A 26,790-nucleotide genomic window follows, 5' to 3' on the forward strand; every position below is an offset into this window, starting at 1 on the left:
TTAGTTGCAATTGTTTGCACTTTTTCCAAAGTCTCAGTATCTTTTTTTGTAATGTGGTGACCAAAAATGGATGCAGTATTCCAGGTATGGTATTACTAAGGCTTTATAAAGCTGTACTAATACTTCGGCCTGTTTATACAACCAAGGATTGTATTAGCTTTTTTGATGATCTGCACAAAATTCAAAAAAGGGAAAACTAAAGGTAAATTATTTATTATAAACTTTAACCATCCTCTTTGGGAATTCTGCAAATACAAGACATCAGAAGGGCAGGAACACCATAAAAAGAATTGTATCCAACTGAAGCCACAGGGTTTTCAGGTCATCTTTAATTTGCTTCACTCATGTTTTCTCCGCTGCTATTTGTCATGCCGTCTGCTGTGTAAGCTGCTTTCTCCACAGTAGTTTGTAAGGAAAGCAATGTTCTGCCATTTTGCATCCATATCCAGCCAATCTTAATCCTTATTTTTGTATATTTTACCCTGTATTGCAGGTTGACACAATCTTGAAAAAAAAAGTGTACGGAGGCTGTTGTGGACAGTCACATTAATTTTATTTAGGTCTGCTTTTAAAAGTGTCCACCTTTCAAATCCACATAACAAAACTAAAAGGCAAGGACTCAGCTATAGCTTAGTTTTCACAAAATTATAGCTTAGTTTTCACTTAAACATTTCGTGTCCTCCAATGGCCCCAGTTTAATCATCTAAAGACAGCAGTAGATTGTTGTATATTTCTGCTTTTGAAACTGTTTTCTGTTTTTCCAGCAACAACCCAAGACATTTGAACTAGTTATTTGCTCTATTTGGGCTGTACTGAGATAGACAGCAGACCTTGACCCATAAGTTGTCAAAATCTTTGTTTTGTTAGCATCAAATTTCAGGCCATATGAATGGGCATGTTTAAAATACCATACAACGTGTCAGTGATCTCTGTGACAATACAGTCATTGTCACATCATGTAATAGGGTTTATCATGCCTCTTGCCAGCTGTCAAGAACTTTCTTCAATGCAGCAGTCTATGACATTGAGAAGCAGGAATGAAATTACAAATTGTTGCCCCATATCATTTTGAATTGGGAATTATTTTGAGAATCCATTTCAAACGCAAACATAGCTGCTAGAATTGCTGTATTTTCTTGCAGTAGGCTTATGGTTTTTGTTGTGCTTCTTAGCATTACTATTTATGAACAAAGATGTCGATTCCATGAATGCTATCTAATTCTCCATTGAAGAAAGTTGTTGACAGGATGGGGACCCAGATTGTTAGGGGCAATATGCTGACACGGTAAACCAGATTTCAAACTCAAGGCCCACAGGCCGCAAAGGACCAGCCCGTGGTGCCTCTGCCAGTGAAAATGGAGCTCTGGAGGGCTGCAAGCAGCTCTCGTGATCTCCAGTTTTGCTGGCAGTGGTTGCAGGAGGCTGTCACAACTGAAAATGGAGCTTGCAAGGGCTGCACCGCAGGCGTCCCCAACACAAGTGACATTGAGCTGGCCACGCCCACCCCAGCCCTCCGATGTCAAACACAACCCTGATGCGGCCCTCAATGAAATCAAGTTTGACAGCCCTGTTTTAAACTGTTTAGAGAGGGCTATAAACAGTGGTGGGATTCAAAAATTTTTACTACTGGTCCTGTGGGCGTGGCTTGATGGGCATGGCAGGGGAAGGATACTGCAAAATCCCCATTCCCTCCCCACCCCACTAACCTGATTTCCAGCTCCATTCTCCTGTGCAGGGCAACAAAAGAAGACCCAGCCGGGACTCGGGAGGCAGAGAATAGATGGGGGTGTGGCTATTCTGTCTTGGTAAATTTCCATGAAACAAAATCTTGCTTAGCACAGAGCAAAGTTCACTAAGCTGACAGGAAAAGAACTGACAGGAAGAAGCTGAAGTTGATAAGATTAACTTCACAAAAGTCTGTCGGATAAAAGATGTGTATTCGGTATCAGTCACGAAGTATCATCACAGAAGCTTGTGTCAGATAAAAGATGTATATTCAGGAAAAAACATGTTTATCAGTAACAGTCAAAAAGTTTGTTACTTGTATCACGTAGCCTGGTCTCAAAGATAAAGTTTGTAATTTCTTTGTCTTTCTGTAATCCCTCTCACCCCCCCTCTTTGATTCAGTACAATAAAAGGGGACAGCGCAGAGCAATCAAGGCTGCCTGAACAATCCATCTGTCTCAGGCTCAGCCGGGACAATTCCATCTGCCCCAGGCAATGCGCTGCCTCACCTAAAGAAATCTTCGTCTTGTGTTCTTTTTTCTTTCCGCTTTTGCAATCACTCTTGCGAGAGTCCCGCAATCACCCTGGCTAGGGTTCCGCTGAACGCTTACTCTTAACGCTTTTTCTACGCTGAATGCTGCTGCTCAATCTCACCCTGGATAGTGTCCAGCAGACGCTCAAACTCACCCTGGATAGGGTCCTGCTTTTGCCAAACTTCGCCCTTGCGAGGGCTTCTCTGTATCTCACTCTTGCGAGGGTCCCGTTCTGAGAGGAATTCAGCAATCAACCAGAAGATCGAAATAAAGGATCGGTCGCTCGACGCGACAGCTGGGGCTCGTCCGGGATCCCTTGATTCGTCCGGGATCTCTTCGACTTTCTGGTTCCAAGGTGTGACTTCTGGCTAGAGGTGCATCGCCTTCACTCCCATTGCTACGCACCTGGCATAGGTTTCGTACGAATCGTAAGTAATGGGCTCCTCACTTTCTCAAGTTTCGTCAGGGCACAGGGACGAACTTTATAGTCTAGTGAAGAAGGCTAATTCCTTTCAGAAAATTAATGGTACAACTGTGTACCCAATTTCGAAGAAATCTTTAAATAAATTTATAATTTACATTGAGGCGCACTGTCCAGCCTATCCATCTGCTGGAACTCTTAGCCATTCTCAATGGGAAAAATTAGGAAAATATTTACATGAAATTCCCAGAGCTCCCATGGACATACTTATCTCTTGGAGAGCAATAATGGCTGCTTTAACAATTGTTTATCCTTCTTCTAGTCTTCCTGAAACATCTTTTTCTCCTGTTTCCTCTGATTCCCCCTCTTCTCATTCAAAAACTTCTAAGCCTCTTGCAGCTCATCTTGATACAATTTCTTCCTTACCACCTCCTTATCCTGACATTTCTTCCCCTCCTCCTTCCTCTCCTTCTTCTCTTCCTGACTCTTCCCCTATGAAACCTGTGGGAGGAATTATAACTAATCTTCTGTCATCACCTCTGTCTTTAGAAACAGAAGATCCTTCTGCTTATCCTATGACTATCATCCCTGGAGCAGCAGGAGGCAATATTCATAGCAACATTGAGTTTAAAGTTTTAAAAAATATAAAAGATGCAGTTACAACTTATGGATTACATTCTCCTTTCACTAGGGGAATACTTGATTCTTTGGTTACAGCTAATACAGTTATGTTACTGTATGATTGGAAAATGCTTTTTTCTATGCTTATGACTCCAGCGCAATATGTTGTGTGGCAATCTGAATATGAAAAAGGTATTGAGGCTGAAATTCGTAGGGGTTTGCCTGCTGGAGTAACTGTAGATCATTTACTGGGGAAAGGTCAATCCTCCACTCTAGCACAACAACAAAATTCTCCCCGTCGCAGTTTTGCCATTATTCATATGTGTGCTATGAATGCTTTAAAGCGAGTGGATGATTCAGATTCGCAGTCCACTCAAGCATTTTTAAAAATTATGCAAGGTCCTGATGAGCCATATGCTTCATTCATCAGTCGGCTTCAGACAGCCCTAGATAGACAGATAGATAATTCTGTTGCCAAACAAGAATTACTTATAAAATTGGCTTTTTCTAATGCAAATCAGGATTGTCAAAAAATTCTACAGCCAGTCGCTAATAAGCCAGGAGTGACATTGGCTGAGTTTTTACAACTCTGTAGAATTGTAGGAACAACTACTCATAAAATGGATATGCTTGCTACTGCAATCACTGCTTCATTACCAAATTCTAATTCTGCTTCTACTTCTCCTCCTGATGCTTTTGCTGTAACACGCAATGGCAATTGTTTTAACTGTGGCAAGCCAGGACATTTTAAAAATCAATGTCGTATGCCAGGAGGTGGAGCTGTTCTTCGTGGCCAAACCAGAGGTCCATCTTCCTCATCTAAGCCAAAAACTATCTGTCCTCGCTGCAGGAAAGGTTATCATTGGGCTTCACAATGTCGTTCTAATCCTTCTCCCTCTCAGCCTTCGGGAAACTAATTGAGGGGTCTTCAGCTAGCCCCGCCACAAAGGCTGAATTACCTGTCACAACATTCCCTGTGGTATTGTTAGAGGATCTTGTGTATGATGATCCTGGTGCTGTTTTTACTCTTCCTTTAACTACAACGCTTCTCAAACCTTTACCTCCTTCCACACCTGTCTTGCTTATTCCCAATTCTTCTCTTACAATAGAAGGTGTGGTTGCAGCTCCTTACTTATATGATTCTTCTGCTCTTAATAATCTTGCATTGGCTGCAATAGGAGATCGTTGCTTTTCTTTAAAAAAGGGAACAGTAGTGGCTACACTTATAATTTTGCCTCTTTTTGAACCACTTTCTTTGTTTGCATTACAGCAGCCTGTTCAAGCTTCAAAACCAACTCTTTCTGTTACACTCAATGGTCGAATTTTTGAAGGTCTGATTGACACCGGTGCAGATGTTTCTGTTATTCGTTCTTCTGAATGGCCCTCTTCTTGGTCTCTCACAGAAGCTTCTTCAGTGCAGGGTGTAGGTGGAGCTCAAGCTGCTAAGGTCAGCTCTCATTGGCTCTCTGCTTCTACTGAGCATTCTACTTTAACTGCTTATCTTAAACCCTATATTCTTCCTCTACATTGTAATCTATGGGGACGTGACTTACTTTCTCAATTTCAGGCTTACATTCAGATACCATAGTTTTTCTATTAAAATGTCTATTTTTCCTTTATCTCTTACTCTTAAAACCTCTATTCCTGTTTGGGTGGATCAATGGCCTCTTACAAAAGAAAAATTGGAGGCTTTACATCTTCTTGTTCATCAACAGTTATTAGAGGGACATATTGAACCATCCACCAGTCCTTATAACACCCCAGTATTTGTAATTAAAAAGAAATCTGGCAAATGGCATCTCCTTAATGATCTTCGAGCCTTGAATTTAATTATTCAACCCATGGGGCCACTGCAGTGTGGTCTGCCTAATCCTAATTTGATCCCAGCTGGATTTGATCTCATAATAATAGATTTAAAGGACTGTTTCTTTTCTATACCTCTGGCACAAAAGGATAGGATCATCTTTGCATTTACAGTATCAGAGCTTAACAACTCTAAACCCACATCTAGGTATCAATGGAAAGTTCTTCCACAAGGTATGCTTAATTCACCAACTATGTGTCAATATTTTGTCAATGAGGCTCTGCATCCTTATAGATCTCAATTTCCAAATTTTCTTGTATATCATTACATGGATGATATCTTAATTGCTGCTGATGGGCCAAAGGGGACGGTTCAAAAAACTTTCCGATCCTCTTGACCACATTAGCAAAAGCAGGGTTACATATAGCACCTGAAAAATCCAGTCTCACTACCCAATGCAATATTTAGGTCACAAGGTTTTAGCTTCTACAGCATCTCCACACATTCCTTCACTCACACTTTCACAGCCAACAACGCTGGTTCAATTACAGCAGTGCTTGGGGGTTATTAACTGGGCTAGACCATATCTTGCTCTAACCACACAGATGATATCACCACTCTTTCAAGCACTAGTAGGATTGAAAAATCCTGCAGATAAGGTCTATCTTTCAGATCAGCATCTAGAAGCTTTAAAACAAGTAAACACAGCCCTAGCAACTCAATGGGTAAATCGTGCACTCACAGACACACCACCTTCTCTTGCTATTCTTTCCACTCATCAACTACTGACTGCAATAATTGTTCAAATATCAAATGCAAAAAATCTTCATATCTTGGAATGGTTACATCTACCACACACTCCAAAAACATCTATTTTTACTAGAGCAGCGCAAATGGCTTCTCTTATAGAAAAAGGGCGTAAGAGAACCAAAGCCCTGATGGGAATGGATATTTTTACATTGTATATTCCTTTTAAGATCACTCAATGGGAACCTCTTTTTCAGACTTCCACAACACTGCAGGACGCGTTGGAAGATTGGTGTGGCCAAGTGTCGTGCCACCTTCCTTCTGATTCACGATTGCAGGTGTTGAGGACAGTTCCTTTTGTTTTACAATCACCTTTTGTCCAACAGCCATTGAAGGAAGGCTTAACTGTCTTTACTGATGGTTCAAAAAAATATTGGAGCATGTACATGGTATGAAAATGCTCAATGGCATAAACGTTTAACTACTTCACAATCATCAGCACAACAAGCTGAATTAGCTGCTTTCCTATTGGCGTTGTCTCTTTTTTCACAACAATCTTTAAATGTAATATCTGATAGCATGTATGTTACTCAGATGGTTGCTCATATTTTTGATGCATATATTTCTCCTGTTACCCCTCCCTCTCTAATGACACTTTTTTTGCAGCTTCAGACACTGTTGAAAAAACGAGGGAAACCTTTATTTGTAGCCCATATCAGAAGTCATCAGCAATTGCCTGGATTCCTAGCAGAAGGCAATCATATGGCAGATGAGGCTTGTAAAATTATGGCCTCCTCTCCCCTTCTCCAGCAGCTTTCACCTGGGGAGAGTCATGATTATTTTCATCAAAACAGGAAAGCCCTAGTGCAACAATTTGGAATTACATATCAAGAAGCCACAGCAATAATTCAACAATGTCCAACATGTAGCCTGCAGGCCAAAGGTATCCCTGAAGGCGTTAATCCTAGGGGTACTCAAGCCTGTGATACGTGGCAAATGGACATCACTCATTATCCTCCCTTTGCTCCCTGGAAATACATTCATGTATCAGTAGATACATATTCAGGGTTTATTATAGCAACATTGCAAAGAGGAGAGGCTACTAAAAATGTTATTAATCACTGTATTCGGTCATTCGTAACGTTGGGATGTCCAAAAATTCTCAAAACAGATAATGGTCCTGCTTATGTCAGTTCTCCCTTTGCTGAGTTTTGTCATAAGTGGGCCATTACACATAAGTTTGGCTTACCCTTCAACAGCCAAGGTCAAGCGATTGTGGAGAGATCTCTCATTCGAGCTCGCCATCTTGGGTATCCTGCCTTCATCGCTGACAACTCCATCTCTAAGCAGCCTGCATCTCATGCCATTCCAAGATTTGGCTATCATCGCATTCCTCGAAGCATACAATCATCTTCTGCAAATGAACATCAACCTCAAACTTACACCTGGACTATCCTTGATTTTCAAGGAAAAATTTTAAACACCACCACTAATTATACTAGATGGCCATGGTTTCCTCAGCTTTTCATGGATTTTGCTGAAATGGGGACAGGAGTAGAAAAATTTGCAGACAAAAAACTACAAGCTGATAAATGGGACAAGCAAGGCTCCTGTTCTCCAGCACCTGCTGACAACTTTAGATTATATTTTTGCCCTGCTCACAATACTGGTACTTCTCGTTCTGCCTGCGGTGGGGTAGTTGACAGATATTGTAAAAAATGGAGTTGTGTATCCACAGGTCATATCTGGTGGGAAGCACCTACCAAAAATGACTATATTCATATTACCCGTGCTCAAGCACATCTTCCCTGCTCTCAATGGCCTTGTTGTGCACAGAGAATAAATCCACTCAGAATCACTTTTACTGCACAAGGAAAGACACTTGCAAGAAAACAATGGATGGTTGGGTTTACTTGGGGAGGACGTCAGTGGGATGGTCAAGGAGATGAAGGGAATAATTTTTCTCCTTGGTTAACAACACTATTGTCTGCTTTAATGGGTCCTCTTGTGTTATTGCTTCTTGCATGTACTATTGGTCCATGTGTATTAGGACGTTTACTTACATTTCTGAGGGATCGTTTGAATACACTTGACAATGAAGTTAATAATACTCAAAAAACAGTTAGCTTTCTCACATCTTTCATTGAATCAAAAGATCTTGTCAAAAAACCTTTGCTGGAATGGTACTCTGACCAAGAGTCAGAGGAAGAAATAGACACTAATGACTCCTTTTCTCCCAAAGAAGTTTTGTTAACTCTGCCAAGCCATGATTTGGGGGATGAGGACTTTTCCTCGTATGAGTTGGTTCTGCAAGGCACCAACAAACCGAAGGGTTTGTTGCCACCTTATGGGACTACTCGGGAGGAGAAAGGACTCTACCTAGAATCATGAGCACAAAAAATAAAGAAAAGGAGGAATTGTGGCTATTCTGTCTTGGTAAATTTCCATGAAACAAAATCTTGCTTAGCACAGAGCAAAGTTCACTAAGCTGACAGGAAAAGAACTGACAGGAAGAAGCTGAAGTTGATAAGATTAACTTCACAAAAGTCTGTCGGATAAAAGATGTGTATTCGGTATCAGTCACAGTATCATCACAGAAGCTTGTGTCAGATAAAAGATGTATATTCAGGAAAAAACATGTTTATCAGTAACAGTCAAAAAGTTTGTTACTTGTATCACGTAGCCTGGTCTCAAAGATAAAGTTTGTAATTTCTTTGTCTTTCTGTAATCCCTCTCACCCCCTCTTTGATTCAGTACAATAAAAGGGGACAGCGCAGAGCAATCAAGGCTGCCTGAACAATCCATCTGTCTCAGGCTCAGCCGGGACAATTCCATCTGCCCCAGGCAATGCGCTGCCTCACCTAAAGAAATCTTCGTCTTGTGTTCTTTTTTCTTTCCGCTTTTGCAATCACTCTTGCGAGAGTCCCGCAATCACCCTGGCTAGGGTTCCGCTGAACGCTTACTCTTAACGCTTTTCTACGCTGAATGCTGCTGCTCAATCTCACCCTGGATAGTGTCCAGCAGACGCTCAAACTCACCCTGGATAGGGTCCTGCTTTTGCCAAACTTCGCCCTTGCGAGGGCTTCTCTGTATCTCACTCTTGCGAGGGTCCCGTTCTGAGAGGAATTCAGCAATCAACCAGAAGATCGAAATAAAGGATCGGTCGCTCGACGCGACATGGGGGCAAGGCTAGTCAGAAGTGATATTTGCCAGTTCTCTGAACTACTCAAAATTTCCACTATCGATTCTCCAGAACTGGTCAGAACCTGCTGAATACCACCTCTGGCTATAAAGCACTGCGAAGCGGTATAAAAGTATAAGTGCTATTGCTAAGCGCTATTAGCACTGTTTATATTTCAAGATCCTTAAAAATTATGAAAGATATTTTTTGTAGCATATCTAAGTAGAAGCCAACATCAGAGGTAATATAATAGTGGATTTCTGCATTGAACCAGATATGATTAGATTAGCATTTTCCAAACTCAGCAACTTCAAAATGTATGGACCAACTCCCAGCATGCTATCTGGGAAATTCTGGGAGTTGAAGTCCATACACCTTCAAGTTGCCAAATTTTGAAAACATTAACTAGATAATCTCCATAGTCTCTTCCACTCTTTACTTTCTATTGTTCCATTTATTTCGGGTATGTCCATAAGGCTTATATCCAGGACCTAGGTAAGAATTTCACATTTAATCATGTGAAGGCAGAGATTTCGCTGTGCTCAATACAAATTCAGGTAGTCCTTGACTTACAACAGTTCGTTTAGTGGCGTGTGAAGTTACAGTGGCACTGAAAAATGTGACTTATAACTGTTTTTCACCCTTACAACCATTGCCGCATCTCCATGGCCATGTGAACAAAATTCAAATGCTTGCCAACTCACTTGTATTTATGATCGTTGCAGCATCCCAGGATCATGTGATCACCAGTGGTGCGATTCAAAAAATTTTACTACCGGTTCTGTCGGCGTGGCTTGGTGGGCGTGGCATGGCTTGGTGGGTGTGGCATGGCTTGGTGGGCGTGGCATGGCTTGGTGTGCATGGCATGGCTTGGTGGGCGTGGCATGGCTTGATGGGCGTGGCAGGGGAAGGATACTGCAAAATTCCATTCCCTCCGCACCCCACTAACCTGCTTTCCAGCTCTGTTCTCCTGTGCAAGGCAACAAAAGAAGACCCAGCTGATCAGCTGGGACTCGGGAGACAGAGAATAAATGGGGGCAGGGCCAGTCAGAGGTGGTATTCCAAACTACTCAAAATTTCCACTACCAGTTCTCCAGAACTGGTCAGAACCAGCTGAATACCACCTCTGGTGATCACCCTTTGCAACTTTCTGATAAGCAAAGTCAAGATGAAGCCAGATTCTTTTAATAACCATGTAAATTAACAACTGCAGTGATTGACTTAACAACTGTGGCAAGAAATGTTGTAAAATGGGGCAAAATTCACAATAACTGTCTCGCTTAGAAACCAAAATTTTGGATTTAATTTTGATTGTAAATTGAGGCTACCTCTATATTTTTCAATCCTCAAATGTAGATAAAAATTAGCAATCACCAATATTAGAAGAAAATGCTCCATTGTTGTATATTCCTTTTTTAGTACAAACAATGGCCATAAAGGTTTGCTTCATTCTAAACATCTTCTGCATTGTAAGCACAATGCAATATAGAGGGAAAAATATTTTTTCTTATTCTTAACAAATAAATAAATATGTTTAGTTACTGTGTACTGTATTAATTCTGAATAAAATGACTTTTTGTGCCTAAAACAAATCAGAGGCTTATAGAAAAAATATTTTTTCCCCTGTGGACTCAATTTTTTTTTAATTTAGCAAATGCTTGACCTTATTCCTATCTTGCGTATTTTCAAACCTATGAAGTTTTATTCACAGTGACTGCAGTATTAAAGAATACGGATGTTTGCAAGAACAAGATGATGGGAAATTGTGAGCGAATATTCAGTGCAACTAATAATTTATTAACACTAGATGGCCTCCTAAATCACAAAGAAATGATTGTACATTGCAATCAAATTTTAATAAGATCTATTCATAAGGAAGATAGTTGTGTCCTTAATTAATGAGAAACATTTTACTATCGCTCCTTCTTTTAAAGCAGCCTATAAACCAGATTTTATGTGTATGAGTGTGTGTATCTTCACTAAACAATCTATAGCTGTTAATTTTCCATTTATTTACAAAACGAAAGATTATTATAACTTTCTCTTTGGTCATAAAGCCTGTTTTACTTAAAGCACAGCATGGAGAGAAATAATGTGCTTTAAATTCATTGTAAGCATTTTTAATAAATAAACAATGCCACCCATCTTATTATGCTAAGATAATGAAGGTTTTCCTTCTCCTAATCAGAAAATTAAATCAATACATCACTTCATGCAGTGGGAAGTCTGTGGACTTTTCTTGCCTCCTTCTTGCCAAACAACACAGTACACATTCAACTTTCATGGAGAAAGCAAATCTCCTACCCATTAACCAAGCTTTGAAATTTATAAGCATAGATCAACAAATTTCTTATACCGCAACATAAAAATAGGACAAGATAACAATTAGAAATAAACCGATATTGCTAATTATTAGTCATAAAATTTATTTACTATATCAGTCTCTAGAAATTCTGTCCTCTGCTGGAAACGCTAAGTAGCATTTGTCCTTTATCACTGCGTAATTGCTGCTAGTGTTGCCATTACGTTTACCTATATAGAAACAAATAAAGTTCCTTTCCACCACAATAGCAATAACTGAACATGCCATGTACAAAGAAAACCAGGGAAATGAATTAGTACAGTGATCCCCAACCTTTTTTATGCCGCGGCCCGGTACCGCATCAGCTGGGCGCCGCGGCCCGGTACCGGCATCAACTGGGCGCCGCCATCTTTTTTGATGAAAAAGTGCTTCGGGTGACCTCACTGGAAGCACTTTTTCATCAAAAAGATGAGTGGCGTTAGCGCTCGGTGAGCTTTTCGGGCAGAAATGGCTTTCTACCTGAAAAGCTCACGAGCGTTATGCCGCCATCTTTTTGATGAAAAAGCTTCCGGTGAGCTTACCCGGAAAAGCTCACCGGAAGCACTTTTTATCAAAAAAAGATGGCGGCGCCCAGCAACCAGCGGCCCGGTAAGACTTGTTCCGCGGACCGGTACCGGTCTGCGGACCGGCGGTTGGGGACCCCTGAATTAGTATACATATCAAAATGTTCTAGGACAGAGATGTCAAACTCAAGGCCCGGGGGCGAGATCCGGCCCATGCGGGGTGCTTAGATTTGGCGCATGGGGCCTCCCTGGAAATAATGATGGACTGGTCTGCGGTGCCTCTCCCATTGAAAAAGGAGTTTGCGAATTACCCCCAGCTCTGTTTTGCTGGTGAAGAATTCAGGCCACCATAGGCGCCCGGCTCATGCTGGCCATACCCATCCCGGCCCCTCGAGGTCAAACACAACCTTGATGGCCCTCAATGAAATTGAGTTTGACACCCCTCTTCTAGGATAAGAAAGTGATCTGTTGCATTTGAAAGTACATACAAGGAATTGCAATGCAGGAAATTCTCAATTTATGACAACTGAGACCAGCATTTCCATTGCTAAACAAGTTGTTTGTTAAGTAAAGCACACCTACTTTTGCCACAGTTGTTAAGAGAATGACATGGTCATTAAGTAAATCCAGTTTTAATTTTGCTTGTCAGAAGCCAACTGGGAAGGTCACCAGTGGTGAACACATAACCCTAGAATGCTGCAACTGTCATAAATATATGCCAACTGCCAATTGCTTGGATTTTGATCACTTCTTTATACACGGACATTTTACATTAAAAAGATATCATTGGAATTATGTCTTCTGAAGTATAATTAAAATGTGCAAAGTTATATATTCTCAAACATACCAAATGATTAAATTCAAGGCTAATGAGAATGTATGAGCTTAAAAATGCGGACTTCTGCTGTTTTAAAATTAATCTTTTTTGTTTTGTTTGAGAATTACATTAACTTAGTATCACATTAGCAAATATTTGTTCTTTACGAAATAAAAATAAAAAAGACTTTTTAAAAAGTTCCTTTCTTTCAACCATTCTTTATAATAATTGTATGTGGAATTCAGAATTGGATATCGCAATACTTGCAAAGTCCACTGACTTTAATTCTCTATAGCAAGGGTGTCAAAGTCAAGACCCATGAGCCGCAGGTCCAACTCACAGCTATCCTGGTCTACTCAGTGCGAAGAGGAAAGATCATGCTAGCGTGGAGGCGGCCCAATCTACCCAATGCGAAGAGGAAACATGCCAGAAATTTGGGGAGTGGTGTCAAGCTGGCCATGCCCACCCAGTCAGCCATGTCTGCCCTGCCCCCCACCAAGGTCAACCACAGCCCTAATGTGGTCCTCAATGCAGAGGTAGTATTCAGCAGGTTCTGACCAGTTCTAGAGAACTGGTAGCAGAAATTTTGAGTAGTTCGGAGAAATGGTAGCGGAAATTTTGAGTAGTTTAGAGAACCAGTAGTGGACATTTTGAGTAGTTCAAAGAACCGGTAGCGGAAATTTTGATTAGTTCAGAGAACCGGTAGCGGAAATTTTGAGTAGTTTGGAATACCACCTCTGACTAACTCCACCCCCATCTATTCTCTGCCTCCCAAGTCCCAGCTTATTGGCTGAGTCTTCTTTTGTTGCCCTGCACAGGAGAACGGGGCTGAAAAGCAGGTTAGTGGGATGGGGAGAGCATGGGGACTTTACAGTATCCTTCCCCTGGAATGGGGTGGGAATGAAGATTTTACAGTATCTTTCCCCTGCCACACCCACCAAGCCACACCACAGCCACCAAGCTATGTCCACAGAACCGGTAATAAAAAAATTGAATCCCACCACTGCCTCAATGAAATTGAGTTTGACACTCATGCTCTACAGCTAAATTTATCCTCCATACTTGGGACTGATAGATTTTTATTTTTAGAAGAAGAGTGAAGTGGAAGAGAACATATCCTATCAGAGAAATGTTGGTTATAAATATTATATGATTACATTCAAAAATATTGTATCACTTTAAAATAGGAACAAATAGGAGGAAAAAATTAGCAATGAAATGTTTCAAATGTTTTTAAAAGCATGGAAGATGAGGTTTATATGGTTTATGCTAAACAGATACAAATGACTTTGGGATACCCTACAGGGAGTCCTTGAGTTACAACCACAATTTGGAATCAGACTTACTATTTTTTCTAAACAAAGCAACTCTTAAGTGAATCCCTGCAGATGTTAAATGAATCAGGTAGTCATTAAGCAAACTGAGCTCTTCCCTCATTGATTTTGTTTATCGGAAATCAGCTTCTAAGTCAAGGACTACCTCTATAATTAAAAGGTATAAAAAAACCAGGAAGTAGATTTTTGTATTAATCACGTGTCAATCATGTGAGAGATTTCTACAATACAAATATAACACTATCTTCTATCTGTGATTCTCAGTTTGTTAGAGACACTAAAACAAATTAATGCATGACCAGCCAATAGATTCCTGATACTTTAAAAAACTTGTCTGATCCAGTAAAAACATAATCCCTATATTTTTAAAGATGCAGCAGATACTCTGATGTCAAATGCAGATGAAAGAAAAATGTTTTTATGTTCACTATCCCTATAGAAGCATACAGACAGTCAACTATGGTATAAAACTGAAAAACATTTTTTCCTATGGATACATAAAAGGCCTCCAGTTGGGAGGAAAGTTTAATCATCCTCCTGATGTCCAATTATGAAGCTTTTTTCCCCTACATCTCAAAATAGCTTAGATGTGAGCTCTGGAAAGTTCAAAGCAATGAGGTAGAGCTTTGATTTAAGACAGGTATTTAGGTTATGCTAAAAGTAGTGCTATTAGCAAAGTTTATGATACCTCGGTGACTTTGTTAAGTTTCTGTCTGCACTGAGCCCATTTTTATTTATCTGTTTTATTTATCTATTTATCTGGGTAGGGTTGTGGTTATTTCAAAATGTTCAGGAAAAGTTGGAAGACAGAAATAGAAAAACTAAATACAATGAAACTGCAAATACACCACCTGGAGGCACCATATGTAATTTGGACAAACATACTTTTTAAAATAAATAAATAAATGACATAGTTAAAACTAATTAAATGAAATGGTTAAGGTGCTGAACTAGAACCTGTGAGATCATCAGTTCTAGTCCTTCCTTAGCAGTGTTGAGATTCAAATATTTTTACTACCGGTTCCATGGACGTGGCTTGGTAGGGGTGGTGTGGCTTGGTGGGCAGAGGAAGGATACTGTAAAATCTCCATTCCCTCCCTACCCCACTAACCTGCTTTCCAGCTCCGTTCTCCTGTGCAGGGCAACAAAAGAAAATCCAGCCAATCAGCTGTGACTGGGGAGGCAGAGAAAAGATGGGGGCGGAGCCAGTCAGAGATGTTATTTGCCAGTTCTCTGAACCACTCAAAATTTCTGTTAACGATTCTCCAGAACTGGTCAGAACCTGCTGAATACAACCTCTGTTCCTTAGGCATTAAAATGGTCTGAATGATTTTGAACCCCTCACATAATAATGAGCATTGTTTATTTACATTGGCAGAATAATTGTTTAATACTTAAAAAAAATTAAATCATTAAATCCAAAGCAAGTGCTGTAGGGTTTCCTGCCTAAGCAGGTGGTTGGATGAGAAGACCTCCAGGTCCCTTCCAACTCTGTTTATTCTATTCTATTCTATTCTATTCTATTCTATTCTATTCTGTTCTGTTCTGTTCTGTTCTGTTCTAATTCTATTCTATTCTATTCTATCCTATCCTATCCTATCCTATCCTATCCTATCCTATCCTATTCTATTCATTACTTCTGTCTTAACTGCTTTCTTTTGATTTGGGGAATCATGCATTATTTTGAAATCACTGCTGTGATAATGCAGTGATTTTCTCAGTGTTTTCTTTGTGCATTTAGCCTTTCTCCATAAGATGAATATAGAATATTCTTTTTCATAACTATGGATGTGTTCATTAATATTTTTGATTTTATGGATTGCTTTGCTTCTTAAAATATCTGAAAACCCAGGAAGTTTTGAACAGGCTGGTATCTCACAAAGCAGTGCACATTCAGTTTCTCTGCTGGGTCACATTCTTCATATATTCAAGATCAGCCTTGCAGTTCTAAATCATACTAACCTTGTTTCATCCTAAAGGAAGTCCACATACAAGCATCCAAAAGACATTCTGCCTTTTCCAGTGTTCAACTGATCATTCTTGTTTCCATATTGCATTTACAGGGGCATAGTTGAGAGTCATAGCCATGATGAAATCATAGAATTGTAAAGCTGGAATGATCTACAAGCAGAGGTGGTATTCAGCAGGTTTTGACCAGTTCTGGAGAACCGGTAGCAGAAATTTGGAGTAGTTTGGGATACCAGTTCTGACTGGCTCCACCCCCATCTATTGTCTGCCTCCCAAGTCCCAGCTGATCGGCTGGGTCTTCTTTTGTTGCCGTGCACAGGAGAACAGAACTGGGAAGCAGGTTAGTGAGGTGGGGAGAGAATGGGGATTTTACAGTATCCTTCCCCTGCCACGCCCACCAAGCCATGCCCACCAAGCCATGCCACGCCGACAGAACCGGTAGTAAAAAAAAATTAATCCCACCACTGTCTACAAGGATGACCTAATCTAATCATCTATAAACTTTAAATTTTGTTTTATGTACACTGAGAACATATGCACCAAGACAAATTCCTTGTGTGTCCAATCATACTTGGACTTTAAAGACTTCTATTCTATTCTATTCTATTCTATTCTATTCTATTCTATTCTAAACCTATTAAATCTTCCATAAGAATGGTTGTCTAGCCTTTTGTTAAAAATTCAAGATGGAAAACCCATAACCTCAATAAGCATATTATTCTGTTCTTGAAATGACTTTATTGTCTAGATGTTCGGTATTGTGGTTAAGTGTTATCTTTATTAGGTATTGGATGTTATCAGAGGTTAATCCAATCTCTATGCAACCGAACACTAAATAAATGAAGTGTCAGTAAGACGAATTAAAACTGATTCTTACTATTCTTATCTAAAATAGTAAATTTGTCATTATGAAAGAACAGCAATAATGGATTTTAATATTCAGAAGTTCTGGAAAAACTATTCTTATGTTGACTTACAAAAATGTTAATGAAATATCAAGAATTATCAATTAAAGAATTGTCCTGCAATGCTAGGCAATCATTAATCTAACATGACTACTTCATTCATAGACAAACTAGATTTCAAATGTTCTTGCTTTACAGGAGCAGAAATCTATTAATTTTTCTCAATGAACCTGAAGTGTTGTTTTTTGCAGGAGTTCCATATTCATATCTTAGCTTACTGGAGCAGGGGAAGGGAGAGGGAAATAAAGTATAATTTTGAAACGCCTTTCTTTGCTATCTTTTTAACATGAGTTTTAATACGAGAGCAAAAGTCAGTGTGACTAAAGGGGGATCAAAAAGTTCCATGGGACGGGACAACAACAATAACAACAACAACACCAACAACAATAATAGTAGTAGTTGTAGTAGTAGTAGTAGTAGTAACAACCTATGAAATGTGTGTCATGACATCACAATTCAAATCTAATAATTTTACTTGTGAACAAACATGAAAGGCTGAAGAATGAAATCATGAAAATCATCATGAAATCATGACACTTTTTGTCATTTCTTTTATCATTATGATTAGTAACGGATGCCTATAAACAATATTCTGGTTTGAAGTTATGTACCAATATTATCCAATTAATTGGATTTGAAAACAGTTTTTAAAATCCAAGAAGCAACAAACTTTTTAAACTCTTGAATTTTGCATAAGCAAAATAGTTATGTTAAATAACAGTAATCCAGCATTACTTTTTCTTTAAATAAAAATAAATATATAATCCCTTACAATCTAACAATTCTGCAAGATCTTTATGTAACTCGTTTGTGAATGTTGACATTTTGAGACAAAATAATGCTTAATAAGTATATAACGTGACTTTATAATTAAAAATTATCCTAACTGTTGACCTCCAACACATTCCCAAGATCTGTAACCTTTATAGTCAACCACTAGTGAGGTTATTGGAAGTGTAACTCATCAAAGCAACAGAGGGTTGGGTAAACCCTATTTCTTGGTTGCTAATGGAAAAAATAGAGGGGCAATTTCCAAGCAAGCTTCAAGAAGGTCTTAAAACTTTTTTTAAAAAAATCTGTACTGATTCTATGAATATTTTCCTATGCAAAATGTTCTTCAAATTAAACATCAGGACTTTTGTTCTTTAATTGTGAAACTATTATCCAGATGCAATTATATTAAATATATCACAGAGATATATTTTGGCCTGTTTGATCTAGCAGTTAAAGGTATTGGATTAAAAACTGGGAGACTGTGCCTTCTACTCCTGTCTTAAGCATGAAGCCAGCTGGATGAATTAGGATCTATCATTCTCTCTCAGCCCTGAGAAGACATGAGCAAACCACCCAACAAAATTTGTCAACTCTTCCAGAAATATTCAGTGACCTAAAAAGAGGGTGATGTTTTCATTGTCAAAGTGGGTGGAACCACAGAGGCAGAAAGGTGTTATTAGGGCAACTTGCCCTGCTGTAGGACAACACAAAAGAACACAGGAGATTGTTTCTACTGCAAACAGTGCACAAGGATTGTCACTCTTGTGCCAGGATGTCATTAAATCTTTTTCCTCACAACATAGATGGAAAAATATTCTAGAAAGAGAGAAAGAGGCTTTAGACTTTATGGGAAGGATAATAATTTTTTGCACTATATTGAATCATCTCCCCAACAAATCTTCTGCGTAAATATCTAAGTTTTGCCTACCAAATATCAATGCTGAAGACTCTTTCTTTCAGCTCTGGCCAAGCTCACTCAGAGCTAAGCAAAACCAAGTAGTGGATTAATTCTCACATTATCTTGCAGCCCCCATGCTCCAAAGAGCCATCCTCCTATTTTAAGCAACAGCTCCATTTTTATAGGAGGACAATGCTGCAATCCTCTCCCTAATGCAAGTGGGCTTGAATTAGATCTTCATACTCTTGTTTATTTCTGCAGTGACGAGTATGCTAGTCATCAATTAGCAGCAAAACAAAAATAGTTGCCTTCTTTAAGAGATCTGTTATTTAATTATGGCCAAAATCTATATGGAGCCTACTCTTCTGGTTCCAGCCACTACCACTCTTGGAAAATTCATCTTTCATGCTTATCAAATTAAGGGTTTCAAATATTTGATCATATCTTTCCAAGGCTCAGAGACCTGGAATCAACAGCAAAACAGCATCACTACCCCATATCATGCCTGTCATAAACTTCTAAGCTCGGTTGTGCATTTTATCAATCATAATGGCAATGATCATATTCCTGCTGAAATAAACACATTCTGAGCAAAGTCATTATCCACATGTCATATAGAATGCAGATTAGATACTAAAATAAAATAAGTTATGTGACAGGAGGCAATCCAAATATTTGAGACCTACACTGTGAGTCCCACATCTTATATCAAATTCTTTCCTGAGAGTGGAATCTAGCCTAAATTTTTTTTTGGAAATGCAACATTGCTACTTGAAATTTGGGGTTAAATTACCGGTTTTTTTCTGGAAGCGCAGCCATCTTGCACTAGCAGAGTAGTTTTATGTCCTTACAAAAGATAAGTATTATCGCAGGCTTAAAGCATAATGGATTATATTAAATTTTGATTATATTTCCAAGCAAGAATTCATTTATTACTAAAACATAAATAATGTACCTATGAGCAGAGTTTAAAATCTTGACCTTCTATTTGCAAGATCACATGTTCCTCTTCTACCTCTTGAATAACTATTGTAGATGGTGAAATTTCTCAGTCATCTCTTTATAGCCTTCTTTCTAAAGCTAGAATCCTCCAGATGTAATGAACTTCAACTACAGGACATAGAAATAGGTCTGACAGGAAATTTGGGAGCAGAAAATCAACACATTTTGTTAACACTTGGATGAAATTGAACAATTTCATCCAATCTCATCATCACTGTCATTACCACATTGGCCATATCCTCTTCTCTATGTAATCTCATATTGCTGAGATGTCATCTCCAGAAACAACTTTCTCCAGTTGTTTCTCCAAAATTGGAAAGTATATCCATTCTTCCTTTCAATTGTTTATATTCTTGATTATCTTCCTCTGATGTTGATCATCACTCTTGTTTAACATATTTAAAAGCATAAACTTATTACATCCAACTGGGAAAATTGTTGTTTTTTTTAACAACAAATGCTGTGGAGATATCTACAACAGAAACTTATGATTTGGGTGAATGTGATCTAATTATTGGGAAAGATCCCAGTTAAAGTTAAAATTTTAAGGAAAAGCTTTATAATTAAGAATCAACCCAGAATATTTTATCCTGGATGGACCACAGATTATTTATTGCAAAAAAGATATTTAAAAACACATTTTAGCTATGTATCATTTTTTGTTGGTCAGGTAAGCTTTTTACCTCAGAACTCCACTCCAAAATCAATCTTACCAACTGGAAATCCACCTTCTTCATCCTGAACACACATGTTGTCCCACTTTCCATAACATCCCTTTTCAATTCTTCCATCCCTGCTGTTCAAAAACTCTCCAGAATCTAGTTCCTTAGATAGCTGCACATTTTATTATTTGATTTCCCCAGGTAGAGCATGGAACAACTAAAAGAAGCAGTACAAGATCAGAAAATATGGAGAGACCTGGCCCATAGAATTGCCAAAGAGTTGGACACAGCTAAATCGATAACATCATCATTATCATCATCATCATCATCATCATCATAACCAGAGGTGGTATTCAACAGGTTCTGACCAGTTCTAGAGAACCAGTAGTGGAAATTTTGAGTAGTTTGGAGAACTGGCAAATACCACCTCTGACTGGCCCTGCCCCCATCTATTCTCTGTTTCCCGAGTCCCAACTGATTGGTTGGGTCTTCTTTTGTTATCCTGCAAAGAAGAACAGAGCTGGAAAGCAGGTTAGTGGGGTGGGGAGGGAATAGGGATTTTACAGAATCCTTCTCCTGCCACGCCCACCAACCCACGCCCACAGAACTGGTAGTAAAAAAATTTGAATCCCACCACTGATCATAACATTTATGTAGTAGTATTGCTTCTTCCTGCCCTAAATGTTATCTATCTGTGACTTTTTCAAGTATTGAAGTGTAATTTCCTCTTTGATACTGTATGTGTCCTTTTTAATTATGTTAATTTTGCATGCTGAAATGCTACGTTCTTCTCAAAAGCTTTCTTGTGACCTCCCAGTTTTGGAAATTAGACAGGTATCATCACCTGTTTTCATTGCCAATACTTTTCTTAGAGACACTTGTGTGATTTGAGTCCCATGACCTACCTAGTCTTCTTAAATCTTTCCGTTCCTCCTGTCTTCAGACTACCAGTTTTTTGTTCTAAAATTTTCTTTATTTTTTCTATAGTTTGATTGCTTTTAAATGATATATTGTTGCTTTAACCATTGTTAAATATACCCCCCTCTCCCCCAAGAAATCCCTCAGAGTATGGCATTTTTCTCATTACCAGATTTTATTACACAGAATTATTACAGAAGATAATTTTGTCCAAAAAAACAATCATAAAAATATAAACATTATTTCCATACAATAGGAGAAATGCTTATTGTCTTTATTTTTTCCTGGAATTTTAATCTCTCAATTAAATAAAACAAAATAGATTGAGTTTTATTGTTGAAACTTGAGTTGTTTTTTTTTAAATTTAAAGGAAAATGAGTTGCAAATCAGTTTAGATGTATAGACTTTTATAAAACTAAACAAGAAAAATTATACTTGTATATCCCAGTTATTATCTTCAATTCATATTCAATAGTAGAGTAAGATAAATAGAAATACCCCAAGATACTTCTATCAATTAAAATATACCATCAAAAAATATCCAAATGCATTATGTATGTTTCTGGGAAAATGAACCCTTTCATATGATCTAAGAAAAATAATCTGGGGTCAATCATAAATGGAGCCATGGTCAAGATCTTCCATAAATTGTCTGTCCATTCTTTTTGTAAAATGTTCTCCTTAATTCTTTTAAACTGTAGCTTGAAACATCCTGAAAATAATCCTAGCTTAATTTCAATTAGCTTATCTTTTTAGCCTAGAAAACAAACATTAAAATGAATTATTTCAGAGTGCTTTGAACAACAATAGAACTTTGAACAACAATGTATAAATACTGATTTATCTGTTCCTGATAAGTCTTGTAAAGCTGTACAAGGACAAAAGCTGAATTAACTTGCTCTTTCATAAAAGAAGAAGAAGAAGAAGAAGAAGAAGAAGAAGAAGAAGAAGAAGAAGAAGAAGAAGAAGAAGAAGAAGAAGAAGAAGAAGAAGAAGAAGAAGAAGAAGAAGAAGAAGAAGAAGAAGAAGAAGAAGAAGAAGAAGAGCTCAGCTTATAAAGGTTGTTATGAAACTGCAGGTTCTCCCATTTCTTCTTAAAAAAGAATGGTGTTTTTTCCAATATACTGGAGTAAACAATTACAACAATAACTATGAATCAAATGTTTGGCATGTGATATATGGAATTTGGATTTAATAGACCTTTGTCAGTCATTTTTAGGCACCCTTGATATGATTTTTTAAATGGAAATGACAAGATTCATTCATGAAAATCAGTTACCTGCTTATTATGGGCAGCTGTAGACTAGCTCCATGCATTGCATTATGTGCATGATGGGGATTGTTTGATTTTATTGGGTTATGTGAATACGACCCTTAGAACTTGCAAACCACAGTTTCTGACTCTGCTTGTTCTGTGAACTCAAGCAATTGTGTCTTATACAATGATACATGATTAAGAATGTGTGAAAAACCTGTGTAGGGCTTTAACTCTTAGACCAGGGATATCAAACTCAATTTTATTGAGGGCTGCATCAGGATTGTATTTGACCTCGGTGGGGGCATGGCCAGAGGGGGCATGACCAGCTCGACATCACTCACATAGGGAATGCCCGTGGTGGCCCAAGTGCTCTGCCAGCGAAAATGGGTTCCTGAGCTCTGCTTTCAGCTGCAATGGCCTCCTGCAACCCTCTGCCAGCGAAAATGGAGCTCGGGAGGGCTGCCTATGGCCCTTCCAAGCTGTGTTTTCACGGGCAGAGGCACCACAGGCCGATCCTTCACAGTTTCCAGCATGGCCCCGCAGGCCTTGAGTTTGACATCTCTGTCTTAGACTGTGATAGGAAGACTCGGTTTCAGGCTTCCTGTCAACCAATGAAGGATTCAGAGCCAGTAAAGACCATAAAGTAGAAACATGGGATATGTTGAGTGTCTTGGAAGAACAACCTACAAATATAGGAACCATTTAACCAAATTACTTGCCCAGTTAATTTTTTGACACTTCATTCCCAAACACACACACACCTCCCTTCACACACACTTCTACACACACACACACACACACCCAAGATGCTCTTTTAGCAAGATCTTCCTGTGGAATCTTCATGATACGGTCTATTATTTTATAAATTAGATGAACCTGATTTGTTAGATTAATATTAAGACTGCAGTTAAAATCTAGGATTACAGTTTGAAAACTTCTAATTCCTGAAACTCAACTACCATGAGAATCAAAGAATTGAATGAGTGAGATGGTTTTTTAAAAAGATTTTAAGAGTTAGCATTAAGAACTATTTAAAAGGAAAGGAGGCCTGAAATATGTTTGCTGAATATTCCAATGCAAGTATATTTGAAATTTTCTTAATTTAGGAAGATTATTTAGTGATTACTCTTTATTAAATCTGATTTTGAAACATTTCTTACAGTAGCCCAAACACTGATCATTAAAGATCTCAACATGTGGCTGGATTGTTAAATAAGATTTCAGTAGGAAAGGAGAGCTTGTCAGAATTCTACCAAGGCTATGAATGAACTATTTGGTTTCCTAAGTCACTATAGTTAGGCTCACATAATGTTAAGTTATATGCCATGATATACAAACGACTGCAACTATTTCTGCACTGTAGAAGCCAAAACCACACTATGTTACAGCACATCACAATTCATGAATATGAGCACTAGGAATTATTTGACTGGAAAGTCTGAACTCCACATGAATGAGATAAAAAGAACAGAAAGAAAGATGCATGAATGAAATTTAAAGAAGTAAGAAGTTTTCATCTCATTATAAGAATAATTAAGTTATAGAAATGACACTACTTGGTTTGGTTAAAAAATGGAATAATCACCAGAAAGCATGCTGACTCTCTGGTAGAAATAGTGGGTAGCCCAAATGATTCCACAGTATAATAGGATTTTATTTTTATAATTTGTCCTTGAGTTGAATATATCAGGCAGATTTCATGCCAGATTTAATTCAGGAGGAAAAGTTCTGAATGGACAAAGCAATGGCAAATGCATGAAAGAAGCACTCAGTATGAGGAGGCTTTAGTGAATAATCATGTAGTAAGGATCATATATGAGATTGGAGTCAGTAGGTATCTTTAGCATTTTCAAATTATTTATAACATCTTTAGAGAAGTGCAGTAAAGCCTTTCGATAGATATGTACCCTTTGAAACCAGTTTGGCATTTAAAATTAGTTTCTGTAACAGCAGACTGGTATCCAAATGAGCCTGTTTGTCTGAATTATATTTCCTGAAGGGGACATATTTAATCTTCAAAGGCACAAGAGACCCTTATTCCTTGTGTGTCCAATCACACTTGGCCAATAAAGAATTCAGTTCAGAAAAGCAGCTGGTTTAGGCCTTTTTGGATATATGATGCACATGTGGCAGTGCCAAGCCAGAACATGCTTTATGATCAATCACCCTGATGGACTTTAAGGAGACCTATTGTAAGTGTGTGCATAATTAAGACCCCTTAATTTGAACTAGTACTGTGTGAGAATTGGGGGTGGGGATAATACAGAAGGGGGCTGCTTGGAACGTGAGATGAGCAACATCAGAAACAGGTTGGGTTTCACCAAGAGCTACAGGCAGGAAGGAACAGGTAGAGAACCAATTGTGATTAGAGGAGGTGAGTGGAGGAGGATAAATAGGATTCTGATTATAAGAAGAAAACTGGGCATTGTGGACCTCAGGAGGAATTGAGGAGGGGGAGGGTTAATTATAAAGGGGAGGAATAAATTATTCAAGGCAAGTGGGGAGGGGAAGGGAGAGAGAAGGGACGATTTCTGGCCAGGATGCCGTTGGCAGGAAAGATGTCAAGGGCCTGCGGAGAAGCTTCGGTGCGCGAACGAAGAGCAGACTGTAAATGGTCCCCCTTCCTCTCCCCTCCGCAGCCTCCGCAGCCGCCACGGGCTCTCTTCAGATGTCCAAGGTGGCGGCTCCCCTTCCCGTCCCCTCCGCCGTTACTTTCCCGCCGGCGGCCGGGCTAGGCGGCCTGAGTTCACCTGTCAACGACCCTTTCCCGCCCTCTCCGGCTTCTCCTGCGGCGGCCGTGCCTCCTCCTGCCCGGTTTTCGGCCGCGCGCGCCGCGTCTCCCCTTCCTCACCCACTCGGCCGTCCAACCCGCCCGCCGGCCCAGAGCTCGCCACTCACCGAATTTGGCCTCGGCCGTGGCCGCGGCTCCGGCGCTAGTGCGCAAGAGGGGTCGGTACCGGGCGACGAGGAGGAGCAGAAGCAGATGCTGCAGCAGGCGGCCAGGCAAGCGGGAGCCGAGCGACCCCATGGTCAAGCGTGGCCCATGGCAATCGCCCGCGGCTGCCTGGTACTGGCCCCGAGCCCCGGCGGACAACTCAGTCCATGCGCACCTCTGCTCGCTGGGCAAGGCTGGTGTGAACAACCACCCGGCTCCGGCGTCTCCAAGACCCAGGACAGCGACCAGCGCCGTCCCTCGCCCGCCTCAGCCCCTCCCTCTTTCCTTCCACCCCGCAGGCGCCTCCTCCGCTTCCCTCGCCCCGATCGGCCGGCGAGCTGGGCTGCATCTGTCGACCCGCGGCTGCCCGAGGCGTTCCTTTCGGGGGCTGGAGAGGGGCGCGGGTCCCCCGACCCCGCCCCAGCTCCCCGCTCCCCTCCCCCGGTTGAACTGTTCCAATTCGAGGCGCGGGTGCCGAGAAGTCCCTCGACCAAAATGGAAGCGCCGGCTCCGGCACTTTTGACCATGCCTCTACTTGGTAGCCTGACGCCTCGCCCCGCCCCTCCCGGCTGGACAACCCGGGGCCTTCGGTTGAGGAGCCCACGGCCACGTTCCCGCTTCTTGATGCCTCCCCTCTCCTTCCCTCCTCACCCCACCCAATGCTTGGATCTGTCGCCACATCCTTCTGCACCCTCAAAATTGTACCGCATGCCCTTAAATACCATTATTGTCAGAGTACAACATGTGTACAATAAGATTGGCTGAGCCTCCCTTCGCGCACCCCCACCAACACAATTCACAGTGAGGACAGAAGTCCCTAAACCAATCCCAACCTTATTACACTAAGTGTACGCTTTACTAAGTAAGCAGTAACACCTATTACACTATGTGTTATCAAAAGGGCACAGTGCCTTCCTGCCTGCTGCCTTGACTGGGACATTCACTTGGGAAGAAGCACCATTTTGTTTCAGGAAAACACATTTTGAAAGCAGGACTACCCTGTGTGTGAGACTGCAGAGGACCAGGCTCAGCACCTCCTTAATCCCTCCTCCTTGCTGGTCCTAAGCAGGTGCAACCTGGAAGTAAGAAGATGCAATGCAGGGGGAGGATGCACGCAACATCTGGTCAGAAGAAGTCAAGCTGTGGAGCTGGCATTGTGTTTGGAGGTGCCCTAGTTTTGGGGGAAAGGATGTCATGCCTTATTTGATTTTGCAAAGAGTACACCTTTCTTTGTGGGTGAAAATATAAATTCAACACAAAGAATACACCGTTATCATGTTTTGCAGCCTCTTATCCAAGAGGTTATTGGGTGGGTCTGATGTCCTGGTAGTGGCCATCAGCTCCTCCTCTTAGCAGGTTCCA

At 40.0% G+C, this 26,790-nt stretch overlaps 1 protein-coding gene across 2 annotated transcripts in view; it reads right to left on the bottom strand.

Moving 5' to 3' along the window:
• Positions 1-25,703, bottom strand: part of PTPRN2 (protein tyrosine phosphatase receptor type N2) — a 753,919-nt gene extending 728,216 nt beyond the window's left edge. The window contains exon 1 of one of the 2 annotated variants that reach the window (XM_087946244.1): positions 25,392-25,703. In XM_087946244.1, coding sequence (XP_087802370.1) covers positions 25,392-25,521 — 130 coding nt within the window. In that variant the 5' untranslated portion in view covers positions 25,522-25,703. The remainder of the gene's footprint in view (positions 1-25,391) is intronic. The other variant, XM_087946245.1, reaches the window with a different exon arrangement.
• Positions 25,704-26,790: the final 1,087 nt, after the last annotated feature.

Source organism: Notechis scutatus, chromosome Z, assembly GCF_049901735.1.
Source record: "Notechis scutatus isolate UNSWTSFEM ecotype Mainland chromosome Z, rNotScu1.2, whole genome shotgun sequence".
NCBI classification, from domain to species: Eukaryota; Metazoa; Chordata; class Lepidosauria; order Squamata; family Elapidae; genus Notechis; species Notechis scutatus.